The 13927-nt window shown below is 47.2% G+C and overlaps 1 protein-coding gene across 8 annotated transcripts in view; it reads right to left on the bottom strand.

Annotated features, from left to right (window-relative positions):
* The window catches only part of VPS13B (vacuolar protein sorting 13 homolog B), a 780541-nt gene that overhangs the window by 13395 nt on the left and 753219 nt on the right, over positions 1–13927 (bottom strand). For all 8 annotated transcript variants that reach the window (XM_070477337.1, XM_070477338.1, XM_020914637.2 and 5 more), the window contains 4 exons: positions 12729–12847; positions 7891–8696; positions 3695–3871; positions 1504–1674 (listed from right to left, as the gene is read on the bottom strand). In XM_070477337.1, the coding sequence (XP_070333438.1) occupies positions 1504–1674; positions 3695–3871; positions 7891–8696; positions 12729–12847 (1273 nt within the window). The remainder of the gene's footprint in view (positions 1–1503; positions 1675–3694; positions 3872–7890; positions 8697–12728; positions 12848–13927) is intronic.

Here is a 13927-nt window from a genome sequence, read left to right on the forward strand (position 1 = left end):
GAAGCGCTCCTGCCCACAGCAGAGGGCATGCAAGGCCACAATTCTTAGCAGAAAGAGGTCCCACGGGTGCCAGGTAATGACCCAAGGCCTCCACGATAATCTCACCGTCACTTCCTACGGTTACAGCACCTGGACTAAAGCTAAAGCCAAGATGCCCCTGCCACTGGTCAGATGGCTCTCTTTGCTGGGATGCTCGCTGAAACCAGACGGCTCTTTTTGTTTCCTTGCTACCATAATATAATGAAGGTGCTGCTGACCACACATGGATACTGTGTTTGTCATGCAATGGACCACCACTACTTCTAGTAATGGCAGAGTCATTTCCAGCCTGAATTTACAAAAGAGAAGCCCTGAGGTCATAAAGATAGGGACCTGGAACCAGAGCCTGGGGTTTGCTGACTCCCAAGGACCGTGCCCCCCTCCCCGCCACCTACACCAGAGTAGCCACGCCACCCACGAGGGTTTTGCTCCATAAGCAGCTGCTCCACCCCAGATCCCCATTCCCACACATTAACACCTGGCCATGCCCCACATCCCTGCAGGTTCGTTAGGACTTAAACAATTTCTGGTAACTGCACCTGAGCTTGAAACATCTCACTGCTTCCTGTCAGAGCCTCACTCAGCTGGCCGCATTGAGAGGAGGGCTTGTGTACAGAGCTGCAGCCTGGAGAGAGGACAGGCCCTTTCAAGCTCATCGTTTCTGACCTTTGCTCTCCCTGCTTTGGGCCCCTTTGATCTCCCAGAGATGCAAACTCCTTCAGATGCTCGGCGGGCAGGCAGCCAAGCAACACAGTTTTAAATTCCTTTGCAAACAAATAAACAGAAGATACCCTTGAAAATCCTGCTCTGCAAAATTTCAGCTCTGAAGCTTCCTTTTTTTATAGATTTTTTTTTTTCCAGAGCACTTGTTTTTCAAACGTTTGTAATATTTGGAAATGCCCAGAGCAGTCTTCCCCTCTCTCTGTACCATCTGGCTGCTGGACAAACAGCAATTACTCGGAAAAATAAAAGGAAAGAGTGGGCTCCTCACTGAAGTTTACATGACATTTGCACATGGCTCAAGTGCTTCTCAAACAAAAGCAGGCACTTTGATTGCTGACTGCCGTATCTGAGGCGGAGAGGGGGTAAGGCTTCAGGAGGCTGGCCTGTTACTGCCTTGGGCAAGCAGGCGGCTGTGGGCTGACATTCTCCAGTTGACGCCCCAAACGGGACCCTCCCGGGTGAATGCCTCCTTAGGGATGCCACGAGGGGGCAGAGAGGAGGAGGCCGGAGAGGCGACTGGCGCTAGCGCGCGGGAGGGTGGGGCCCGGGCCCCAGGATGGCCCTGCCAGCCACACCGGGATCGGTGTGGGGACCAGGCTGCCGGCCTCGTCTCTGCCGCAGCTTCCTCTGCAGGAAGCCGGAAGGGCCACACCACCCCCGGTTCCGGCCCGGGGGTAGCTGGCCCCAGCAGGGCCGTGGGCGGACGCCTGAGCGCGCCCCGCCCCCTCCTGGGCCCCTTACCCAGCAGACTGAGGCCCAGCCGGGACAGGCCCTGCCGGAGCCCCTCGCCCAGGCTCTCCGGGAGCTGCCGCCGCCACTCCTCCTGCCGGTGGTAGTGCTCCTCGTCCAGCGACAGCCGGTCCATGTTCCGGGCCAGGCTCGTGGCCAGGTTGGTGATGGACGTGAGGGTACCTGAGGACACAGAGGCACGTGGGTTAGGGGTCCAGGTCGCATGGATGCTGGTCCCAGGGGAGGGGTCCCTGGAGCACTGTGGGCGAGCGGAGTCCACAGTGGCCTTCTGGACTTGCCTGTGGACAGTGAGGGCGGCTTCCCCTTGGGCAGGGTGAGGCCACAGCCTTCGGAAAATGAGGTGAAGGTGAACATTTGCTGAGGAAGGGTGATACACTCAGTCCTCACAGCGGATAGGATTAGACCCTTCCTCACCAGAAAAATGCCTGCAATCTCACACAGAGCTAACATGCACTCATCTGACTGTCAGGGCTTGGCTACAATAGTTAGTTTTGAAGTCCTTAGGGAGGCCCCATTTTTTGAAGGTTGCAATTTGCTGGCTCTCATTTGAAAGGGTAAGGTTATATTGCTGAATTTTAAACAGATTGTAAAGGAATGTTTCCACTTTAGGAGTAAGATCTATTCTTCCCCATTACTCCAGTCACAGTAAAGGAAGACACTCAAGTTTATCATTTGACAGTCAGGAAATAATTATTATGCCACAGAGAATATGTGCGATTTTGATATTCAGGGTGTTAGCTGGAAAAAAAAAGAAAAGTGAAGCCAATAAAAAGAGTAAGGCACGTGAAAGCCAGGATTCTGTCTGGTTTTCCCAAGAAAGGCTATTTCTGCATCTTGCTCAAGACAGTCATAATCCCCTCCAGCAAGTCTGCATAGGTCTCAGTGAGCAAAACTGAAAGACATCAACGGACATATCCTGAAGCTAACGAATTAGTTCATCTGTTATTGGATGTCTAGGATCAAGAAGAAATGGAAGATGTTGTTTTTGCAGCTGCATCTTTACCAGTCATCTGAAAAGAAAAAAAAAATCCATGTACACACACACACACACACAAAGACAAACCAAACAGATTTTGCTAAGAGGAAAGAACAAGTGTAAAAAACATTCAGTGAGTCACTACACTAAAATTACCGGAGTTCGATTTAGCAGGTGTTGGTTGTCTTATTTTAAAATAAAAACAACAGAACCACAAAGATTCAAGTGTCAGGAGTGAGAAAGCCACAGTGACTCACCCTTGGGTTCCTGCGGCTCAGCTCACAGGCCTCCCAGATGACCGAGGGCCCCGGGGGGAGTGGCCCTGTCACTGTCCACGGAACTTGGTTAATGCTCTTGCTGCTCTCTTGCCAGTCCCCCCTCTATAGACCATGGGTTCTCGTATTTCAAGCTCAAGTCTTGTTTGAGGCCTTCTAGAGACTTCTATAACCTGCCTACTCATAAGAGAGTTGCAGGACTGTTGACTGTGAAAGGCCTTTTACAGGGCGGGGGGAGGCCTTGGCCCTGTTTCCCCTGCCTCCCGCTGAGAAGAATCGCGGACTCAGATGGCTCTTGTTAGTTCCCGAGTCACTGCCAACTTGACCAAAATACGGGCAAACAAACACGGATGAAAGGGAAGCACGCTCCTTCCCGAGGTGGGGGGTGGGGGTGGCCGACTGCAGTGTGGCTCCTGCGCCCGATGACGCGTCCTGGCCACAAGGTGGCGCTGTGTACGTGGCGAGCCGGGGGAAAGCAGGCCCACTCACCTCCCCACCGGCTTCCACGTCAAAATGTATCCTGCTCCTTAACAAAAGTTATGACAACTGTATCTACATTAAAAAAAAAAATATGATGAGGCAACACAGTGTAGGATTTCTGATGTTTAGCAGAAGTCCTGAACACCTTTAATATTTCTGCATTTATCACATGGAATAACAGTTGAGCCAATCCTTGTTTTCCCAATGGGAGGTTTCAAATTCTGACGTTTCTGAAACATTTTCACACAACTACAGGCAAGCAGTGATCTGTTTAAAACATAAAACGTTATATATGAGCTTTGTTACAAATCCAGCGTCTCACTGCCAGCTAACAAGCCAAACAAAGCTAGAGGCAATATTAATTCACCGAGAACCTTTAACACGTTCTTTAAAAAGTAAGACAGGGAAGGAATGAAAATCAGGCCTCATTACCAGGAACCCGAAGAGCTACCTTTGGAAATGTGCTTCACAAACGATGTAGTTCCTCTGGAAACCCCACTCACGAAGGCTCCTGGACCTCGGGTCAGCCCCTCATACGGAAGCCTGAAGAAGTCTGCGATGCCATTCCCGATGCTTCGCACCAGACTCGCAGGGCTGCCAAGGATTTCCAGGGATCCAACCACCCAGCCTGCGAGGGAGACCGGAGGGAAGGGGTGACTGAAACCTTAAATGCAGCACTTTCAACATTTGGGAAAAGTGACCCATTTTCCCTGCAATTCATTTTTCACACTTGAATTGAGAATGTAATAAGCTCCTTTGGAGCAAAATATGGGAAATAACTCATTCACTGTGAATTCATAAATGGCAAACTTTCGTACTTTATAAATCAAAGTGATCCTTTTGGCAGCCTCACAAATAGCTTTAATATGACTTCCCTGCCTCCCGTATTCCTGCTAAAAGGGACCCGTGTGCAGGGGCATGACGTTTCATCCCCTCCCAGCCAAGAGGCCCCTGGGGCGGCAGGTGTCCGCAGGCTGGGGGGTTCTCCTTAAAGCTCCCTGGGGTGGTGAGGGGCTGGGACGCAGAGGAGCAGATGCCTGGTCGCGGGGGGAGGCCAGATGCTAAATGGGGTGCTGCAAAGGGGACGTGCAGCTCTGACAGGGATGGAGGAGTTATTTTTAATCTTTCCCAATCCCACCAAGCTGAGTGCTTCCCTTTGGAGTGGAGCTGGAGCCAGAGAAACGTCTCCCCTTCCACCCCGGCTTCAGTTGTGTAAACTCTGGTGATAGGGACATACTGATTAGCTTAGCGAGAGGGGCGTGTTCCCTGTGAGGGTCCCAGGCGGGGAGCTTGGGATCTGGTTTCCTATTTGAGCTGGGGCTTGCCAGGAGCTGGCCAGCTTAGCGGCCTGACTGTGGAGCGCTCGGCCCCGTGGGAACGGCTGAGTGTGGACCCCAGAGTGGCTGCCCGCCTTGGCTCCCTGGTTGGGGCTTGGGGCTCTCACTCAGAGGATGTGAGGTGCAGGCAAGGGCTGGGGCCTTAGGAGAGGACGATTCCAAACAGACAATGTCTGTGGGGAACATGCTGAGCTCCGCAGCCCGGGGTTGAGAGGGCTTCAAGGGGAGGCTGTTGGGGAGGGGCAGAACCCAAGTGGGAGCTGATCCCGTGTCTCCCATGGCAGGTCCTGGGAGGCCAGGCCTGGGACAGAGACCCCCAGTCAAGTCATCAACCCCAGAGGGTTGTGAATGTGTGGGGGCAAGAGCCAAACCACAGCCCTGAAGGGTCCCCAGGCCCAGCTCTTTGGAGAGGAACATCCTTCAACCTTGAGCGCCCTTCTCTCCTCTGGAACATTAGAAGACAACGTAAGGGTTTAGGTGAAAAGAGGGAATTACTTCCAGAAGATGAGGATTATAAATGGAGGGGCCTCTGGGTGGCCACAGGCATTCACCTCACTTACTTCACCCAGCCACTCTGCAAGTGTTAGTACCTGCCTTCACGTAAATTCAGGTTAGCTAAAGACTGAGCCTCTCCCTGGATGAAGGGACCGTGCCAGGCTCAGGGGACAGAGCCTCGTGTGATGTGGTGTCGCCCTGTCTCCAGCGTCTTGAGGGCAGGCAGGACGAGGAGGGGACTGCAGTCCGGCTCTTCCCATCTCCCCGCTGCTTAGACACATGGGAGGGCTTCAGGGCCAGGCTTACCCGGTTCCAAAGCCCACCCTCCCTCTTTCTGCGAGCCCAGGCCTTACTGAGTAGGCAGGCTACCATGGAAGGCTGTAGAATATTCTTCCTTGGAGAGCTTTCTTAGGATGTAAAGAAACAACAGATTTCCTTTAGCCTGGAAGAGCTGGACGGTTCACTTGGAAGCAAGAGATTGGACGTGAGACAACTGCCCTTCTCTCCAAAGCTTCCATATAGAGATGAAGAAGGGAGAGCAGCTCCCACCAAGCAGGGAGCATGCACTGTCTGATGGGCCTGGTCAGGCCGGCACAGCGGGGCACAGGGCACACGGCAGGCATCCAGCCCCACCTTCCAGCCCACAGCCAGGCCACAGGAAGGTGAGGCGGACAGTCCTGGGTCAGGCCACTGCAGATGGGGAGGCTAGGTACGGACCAGAGCTACTTCTCAAAGCCCCTGAGATGGCCAGAAGAGGACCAAAGCACCCGAGGGCATTCTGCCTTTAATTATTTCTCTCCAAAAGCAAACATAGCGCTTTGTTTACTGGGTTTGGAGATTTTGCTGAAAAAGGTACCTGCCTGGCTGCCCATGGAGCCAAGCCTTGGAAATAGAGAGGGAGCCTGGGAAATTAGAGAGCCCACATAGTCTCTCCTTCAAATAGGGTCAGTGGTCACTCATTTCTAATCACTTTATTATTAAAACCTCTATAAGTACTTCCCTAGAAATGAGGTCAGCCATTTAATCAAGTCCAGTGGGTGAATCCTGACCTAAGTGAAGGCAACTTGCCTACTTCCAGGCCAGCCCTTCCTTTCCCAAGAAGGCCAGCACATTCTCTCTGAGATGCTTCTACCCGGGGGTAACCTCCTACCCTCTTCCCATTTCCAACTCTTTCAAAATCACTGCTTTCCTCCAGATAATCTTCAGATTGTCTGTAAGGCCTTTAGTGACAGAACTCCCAACCGGCCTAAAAACTTGGCTCTCTAGTGTAGAATTTCTTGTTTCAGCATATAATGAGATGGGGACAACAACTTGGAGAACTTTTAGGTAGATTACCAAAAAAATGCAAACAGAATGTTCCTGTGAAAGCTCACAAAAAAATAAAACAAAGAGGTCACTTTTAGCACAGAGGCTGTGGGACATGCTCCTTGGTGGTGGTCACAGTTGGAGTTTCCCTGCTAGCTCACTACTCCGATGGGTGCTCCCATGCCTTTGCCCAAGGTGATGACCAGGTGGAAGGGAAGCTTATTCCTTCTCAGGCTCCAGACCAGAGCTTAGTAAGCTACCTGCCTGCTTCTCATGGGAAAAGCAAAAACTGCCTGAAAGAGTAAAGTTTTTCATATACCTGACTATTAAATTTGAAATGGTAGCTGCTTGTTTTAAAATAATTTCTTAGCAAAAAGTAAATCTTTCTTCCTTGTTGTACAGGCTATGAGAACAACAGTTTCAGGGCAGGGACCTCCCCTGATCTGGCCATTGAGAATTCTGGGTAGCACTCTAATGCTATGGGTTTCCTTATGGAGAAAATGTAATCTTACCAGTAATGGCAACAACATGGGTCAGTCACTGATACAATGTTGTCTTATCCGGGAATGCACTCACCAAGGACAATGTCAGCACATTCTGTCCTGTGTTCGTTTTAGAAAGTAAGACCTCCCTGCGCTTTACCAGAAGGGGCTGCGAGACCAACTCCAGTTGATTGGTGTTGGTTGCCTCGATTTCCTAGCAACGTGAGGAGCCTGATTATCAGACTGAAACCATTTGAGAGTGAATTTAGATCAGGAAGGCGAGCTCTGATGCCAACTACCATAGGGAATCCGGAGACAACCTGGTCTCCAAAACAACCTTCAGCTCACAGTACTCCCCACACCACACTGTACACATAGCCAAACACCACCCGCGGACTCTTCCCGCTTGGGTCTGTGGAGAGGCTGAGACACCTACAGCCTTCTCTTTGCCATCTGTCTAGACAGGCAAGGCTGCACTGGGTAGGTAGAAGGCTCTTTATGCATCTGACGAGCATACAAATCCTCTGAATTTCTCACCTAGAGCTATTCATGGGCTGTAATGAAGAAAGTTAACAGCCCAGAACTACATTTCTTTTAGGCCCCGGGGCTGAGAGGGCCTGGGTTGGTTTTCCTGGCTGCACTAGCTCCCTGATACAGAGCCTTGTGCCTGCAAGGAGCCGAAAAGGCGCTTGCTAAACGGGAATCAAAATTCTGTTACATAACAGCAAATTTAACGGCTGCTACTGCTTAAGGGTTCATTAAGCGCCACCCTAAACTCAGGGTACTTCACATACGTTCATTCTTTCCTTGTCAGAAATCTTAAAACCCATTTTATGGGTGAGGAAACTGAGACATGGGAGGTTCAATAACTTACCCCTCGCCTCACAGCCAGCAGCGGCAGGCTCTGGATCCCAATCCACTGCTGTCTAACTGCTCCTCACCCTCCCACGCTGTTTCCCTGCATCTTGGAGTCAGGACCCCCCTGAAGCCTTTCCTTCTCGCTCAGGCTCCCTCTGCTGTGTCCTCACCTGCTCTGAAGAGGGCCCCCGCGGCGTAGTGCATGGCCAGGGCGTGGACGAGCTGCCTGGCCGTGGTGAAGATGGGGCCTCTTTCGAACACTGAGAAGGAGAGCGGAGTGTGGTCGGAGGCGATGTACAGCTTGAGGGACGCGTGGATGCTGACGAGGAGGTTCACGGGCTGTATCACCAGCTTCCGCAGCTTCACAGGGTGCACCAAGGCCCTGGCGTGCTGCCTCACCTGCACGGGCAGCACCTGTCTGCCGCCTGCGAGGGCCGTGGGCTGAGCACCTGGGCTGCTGCTGGGCAGGTAGGTCTCAAACAGAGTTTTGATGTAGTAGACAAATGTGTCTTCCACATATAACCGGGCAGGTTTCAATTCAAAACTGAACTCATTTACATCAAACAGGATGTCCTTGCCCTCGGTTACGGTGAGGCAGAGTTTGATAAAGCAGTTTTTCTTGAATTCTTCCAAATCTTCGCTGGATACGAGAAGACTCTGCATCTTGGAACACTGAGGAGATTCTGTTTTCTCCCCCTGGCAAACCAAGACAGCGAAGTGGAAATTGGACTTGTTGTATAGCTGGTTGTCCAGCTGCAGGTCTCCACAGTAGACCTCCACAGAGTAGATGTGAAAGGGGGCGGCGGCCATCTCTTCCCCAGGGAGGTGACCAGCCACAGGGGCCATCTGGAGGAAAACGTGGTCCAATGTGAGTCTCAGAAGCTCAGATGACGCTCTGTGGTGGGTGAGGTCATCAAACACTGCCAGGCTCAACTGAGTGACGAACATTTTAAATGTCATGATCTTCTCCAGAGTTCTGGAGGAGAAAGGGAAGAGAACATGAGCATCTCTCCTCCACTTTTCTTCTCCCTCCCTTCCTTCCTTAATGTCTTAGTAGATTTTCAATGATGGAGCCTTCTTAGATACCTCCTGATGTCCCATCAGATTCTCATAAGAAACAAATTAAGAACTCAACGTTCAGTACATTGTGTCTGGACAGAGCCGGGCACACTCCAACAGCACCGGGAGATGTTCCCAAAGGGACTATTACAAGTTCTTGTCATGTTGCTCTATCGTGTGTCCCTTATCAACACCAGATTTTTATTCCCAAATCCTTTGAGCTCTTTGTGCACTAAGTCTCTGTTGTGATCATCATGAGGCGAAAGGTCGTAATAAAATAATCAAGATGCCGTATAGCGGGAAAAGTAAGAGCAAGCAAGAGAAAACCTCCTGTGAACCCCCGGCACAGCCCAGCGATCAGCATCTTGGGCGCGTGCTCTGCTCTCCCGGTCGTGTTGAGAGCTGAGCAGCCTGTGCTCCGTCTCCACGAACCCCTCTGTCCTGAGCTAAGCCACCGTGCTCTCACCCTCTTCAAAGTCATCGCTCCAGCAATCCACTCCCTCCTACACCATTTCTTCTTCCTTACCAGCAGCTTATAAACATGCTATTATTTCTCTTATCTTAAAAAAATCCCTCTTATTAACTAACTCCTCCTCTAGCTACCCTTTTCCCTGTCCCCTTCACAGAAACACCCCAAAGCACGTACACATTGTCTCCTGTTTCTCACTTTCCATTTTCTCTTAGCCTTGCTCCACACAGGCTCTGTCCTGCCTTCTCTACCAGAGCAACGCCCATCAGGGATCCCAAGGGACTTCCTGTTGCTAAATTGAACAATGGGCTTGAAGTCTGTGACTCACACACCCCACTGTGGCGTTTGAGTGGATAACTCCCTCCTTCTGGAAATACTTTCTTTGCCCATCTGCTCTCAACTTTCTTATATGTCTCGTCACTCATCACCTATGGGATGACCTCCTCTTAAAGGTAAGGTGCCCAAGCTTCAGCCCTTGGTCCTCTTCTCTCCCCATCTCCACTCGCTCCCCTTGGAGGTCTTCATCTGGGCCCACGGTTTGGCATCTATATGCTGATGACTTCCACAGTCACACATTCAGCCTAGAACTCCCTGTGAGCTCGGATCTTGCATTTCTAACTGCCCATCCACACAGGAGTCATTTACAAGTCTCAGACATATCAGGGTGGTCATGTGTGTAGTCATACTCGTGATCTCACCTCCAAACCCACATAATAGTTGTTCTCATCTTAGTTTATGATGACTACATCCTACCAGTTTCTCAGATCAAAACTTTTAGAGTTCTTGATTTTCAACCCATATCCAATGCATCAGAGGATTCCACTGGTTTCTTCTTAAACTGCATGGCGAATCTGACCATTTCTTACCACTTTCCCTGATAGTGTAGCCTAAGCCATCAGCACCTCTAGTATGAATAACTGTAATAGTCACCTAACCAGTCTCCTTGCTTCCTCCTTTACTTCTCTATAGTTTACTTCAAAAGCATAAGGAACTATATTCAATACTCTGTGACAAACCATAATGGAAAACAATGTGAAAAAGAATATATGTGAAATATATATATATATAAACTATACTTCAATAAAATTAAAACAAAAGAAAAGGAGCCATGGTCTTCTAAAAATTTACATCAAATCAGGTAACTTCTCCATTCAAACAGATCCAATGACTTCCCCGTTTCACCAGAAGAAAACGAAGCCCTGCACAACGTGTCCCCTCCTTCCAGCCATCCCTGCCTGACCCCGGGCCCTAGTTCCTTCTAGTTCACCCCCTGCACTTGGCCCGCACTGGCCTATTCCCGGCTCCTCCAATGTGCCAGGTGCACCGCTGCCGACTTCTGAACTGGCTGTACCCTTTGTCTGGAGAGTTCTCCCCAGATAATCATATTATTAACCCCCTGGCTGCTTTCAAGTCTTTGCTTAAATGTCAACTTCTTGGTGAGGCTTACCTATACCAGTTTTTCAAAACTGTCCTCTCTCTGTCCCTATGCCCAGGGAATTCCTGGTCCTGACCAGGCTCTGTTTTTATCACTGCAGAACTCCAACCTTCCACTAAACCATAAAATTTCCTTTTTTATTAAGTTTATTCTGTCCTCCCATTGCACACCTATGAGAATGTGATCTCCTTGGGAGCAGGGACTTGGGGCTGTTAGGTCACAGGTAAGAATAGCACTGGCATCCAGCAAGCACTTGAGAAATACTTGCTGAACAAATGAATTAAGGAAATACAAGTAAATACTTAGATCTTTCTTATTTCTACCAATGAATGCCTAGGTTGTTGCTACTGTCATAAACAATGCCCTACTAATGTCCTATATAAAACATTCCTGAAGTTGTTGTGTGGGCCTGAAATCCTGGCTTATGCAATTCAAAATTCAGTCTTCAGTTCTATTACACTATTAATTTTTTTTACAAACTGTTCTGGGCAAAGGAAACCGTCTACTCAACCTATTTGAAATATTATAAATTTAAATTAATCATAATATGGCAAGGTCCAAATTAATGAGTTCTTAACCATGTATGAAAAGCAAGGAATTTTTTAAAAAAAGGGTTTAAACAAATGTATAAAAGTTGATGACACTATTTTATGTTTTAAATTAAGATTTAAATAACAAACTAACTTTCTGATTATAAAATATGTTCTTATAGAAAATTATTAAATAATCACTTATAACTGCACATCTATTAACAACTTTGATTCTCTTCTTTCCAGTGTTATTTCTAGGAATGTTTTCTGTATGTATGAGAATGTGTGTGCATATATGTACTTAAGTGTGCCTATGTGTGTGTGTACATAACTAGGATATATTTGTATATTCAACTTTATATTCTGTTTGCCTTATTTTAGATTCATCACATGTATTTTTCTATTCCACTAAAATCCTATAATGGTATATTCTGTGGATACGCCGTTTTTTGTACATCTGTGTATCATCTATTTCCCTACTGACAGATCTGTACTCTGAATATTTTGCCATTATAATTAGTAATGTGATAAAATCTCTCTGTATATCTTTGCCTATTTCTCTAATTACTGCTTTAACTCTTAAGCTCTTAAAACTCTTAAAAGTAGAATTTCCAAGCCAGGGGGATTTTAAAGCTCTTAATACATATTACTAAAGTGCTTTCCAGAAAATACTAACAATTTACACTTTTAGTAGGACTGTATATGATGGATGTATGTGTTTTAGTCACTCAGTCATGTCCAACTCTTTGCAACCCCATGGACTGTAGCCCACCAGGCTCCTCTGTCCATGGAATTCTCCAGGCAAGAATACTGGAATGAGCTGCCATTCCCTTCTCCAGGTATATAATGGAACATCATTGTTAATTCAATTTGTAATATCTTATTTAAACTTTGCATTCCTTTGGTTACTTGTCTTTCCACTTCCCAGAATTTTCCATTTGTGTTTTTTACCCTTATTTAATTTTTGGAAAGAGGGATCATTATTATTAAATAATTAATAAATGATTATTAATAATTAATAATAATCCCACTGAATTACATGAATTCTTTTAAATTAAGGATATTAACTCTGGTTCATATTTATAAAACCTGATGGCAACATTCAGGTCGAAGCGGAGGAAATGTGGCTCTAAGAGGCGACTTTAATTTTGCTGTAGTTCTAATTGCTAAGTCTAATTATTGATTATTGGGTGGTCATGTAGATAAAGAGGCATTAATCTGTATTTCAACCTAACGATAAGTTAAGATGCATGTTTCAGTCTGTAAATCAGTTTGTTAAACTTACCAGAGAAGAACTAGAAGGCATACCCATGGAAGATGATATATTGTTTCTTCTTATGGGTGTAATTAAGTGCTAATAACCATATCCTTATGGGTTACAGAATGATTAACCAAAAGCTTTATACACACACACACACACACATATATATGGATAACAAAAAATGGTGAACAGTAGGTTTACAACTTTATAATGTGACACTTACCTGCTGCTACTTGGATACTAGTTAAGCCTACCTGTTGCTATTAGTTAAAAGAGGTCCAGCTTTTCCTTCTGGGGCCACAGTGATGAAGACTGTGCCACACTGATGGACGGTGTCCACGTACACACAGCCAAAGCCAGTCAGGAACACAACCTGTGAAAAGAGTATTCAACATCAGGTTGGAAAGCAATACAAAACACTACTGAAAAGGCTTCAAATGTCTTCAGTACTGATTCAATACCACAAACACTTGCTGGTTGTATTTCTTTATATCCATGTGTACAGGCTATTCTGCTGACTTGGAAAAAAAATCAAATCCAGATTTTTCAATATCCAGCTGTAAGGTTCATAGGAAAAAAATGATGGATGACAGGGCATGTGTCTTCATCCTCTCCTTCTCTGGAATTGGCAAATAACTCTGCATGGGCTGGAGACTAGCCATGGACCAGCCTTATGTGTGCATATGAATCTCTGTGGGGAAAAAAATCCCTGAATTGAAATGCAATGTGCAAAAACCTTTCAGGCTTTTGAGTTTTGACTTAACTACCATAATGATGCCCTTCTGTGCTGGGGATACAAAAACATACCTGAAAACCCACCAACAAGACACGCTATAATCTCCTCAAGGTCCCTTACATAAGTTGGAACAAGAATGTCAGGTAACTTTCTTTGCTTAGAGTAAAAACTGATTTTTCTTCCATGAGGAGGTGGACTTAGACCTAAAAAAACAGTTCTATCTCAGAAGTCAGGTGCCAGGCTAGCAGAACAGATGTCCTTTCAGCATTAAATACCAATGTTGCTTAAATGGATAGATATTTGAAAACAGAACTATTTGAAAAACAACTCCAAGAACATCGTGTTCACAGCCAGCATTACCTGAAGGTAAGGGCAAGAAGCTCCTCGTGTTTGGGAACGTTGATGCTGATGATGTGTATTATCAATTCAGTCCACACCTGGGCCCTTTTTATTATTAGAACAGCAAGTAAAAAGAAGAAAGACTGAAAATTCCTGGATGAAGGAACAAAGCTAAGTGTCTGCTTGGCATGGAATGAATGTGTTCTAATTTTGACCAAATGAAGAGGTACCCGAAAGGATGTACACGGAACCACAACAGTCTGTGATTCTCACCCTTGGATGTGACTTCAAGGTCACTGGGTTTCTTTCTTATACTATGGCTCCTCCTTCAGAAATCCTGGCCGTCTTCGGTATCCAGGGCATCTGGAGGTCTCTGCC

This window comes from Odocoileus virginianus, chromosome 15 (assembly GCF_023699985.2).
Source record: "Odocoileus virginianus isolate 20LAN1187 ecotype Illinois chromosome 15, Ovbor_1.2, whole genome shotgun sequence".
Lineage (NCBI taxonomy): Eukaryota > Metazoa > Chordata > Mammalia > Artiodactyla > Cervidae > Odocoileus > Odocoileus virginianus.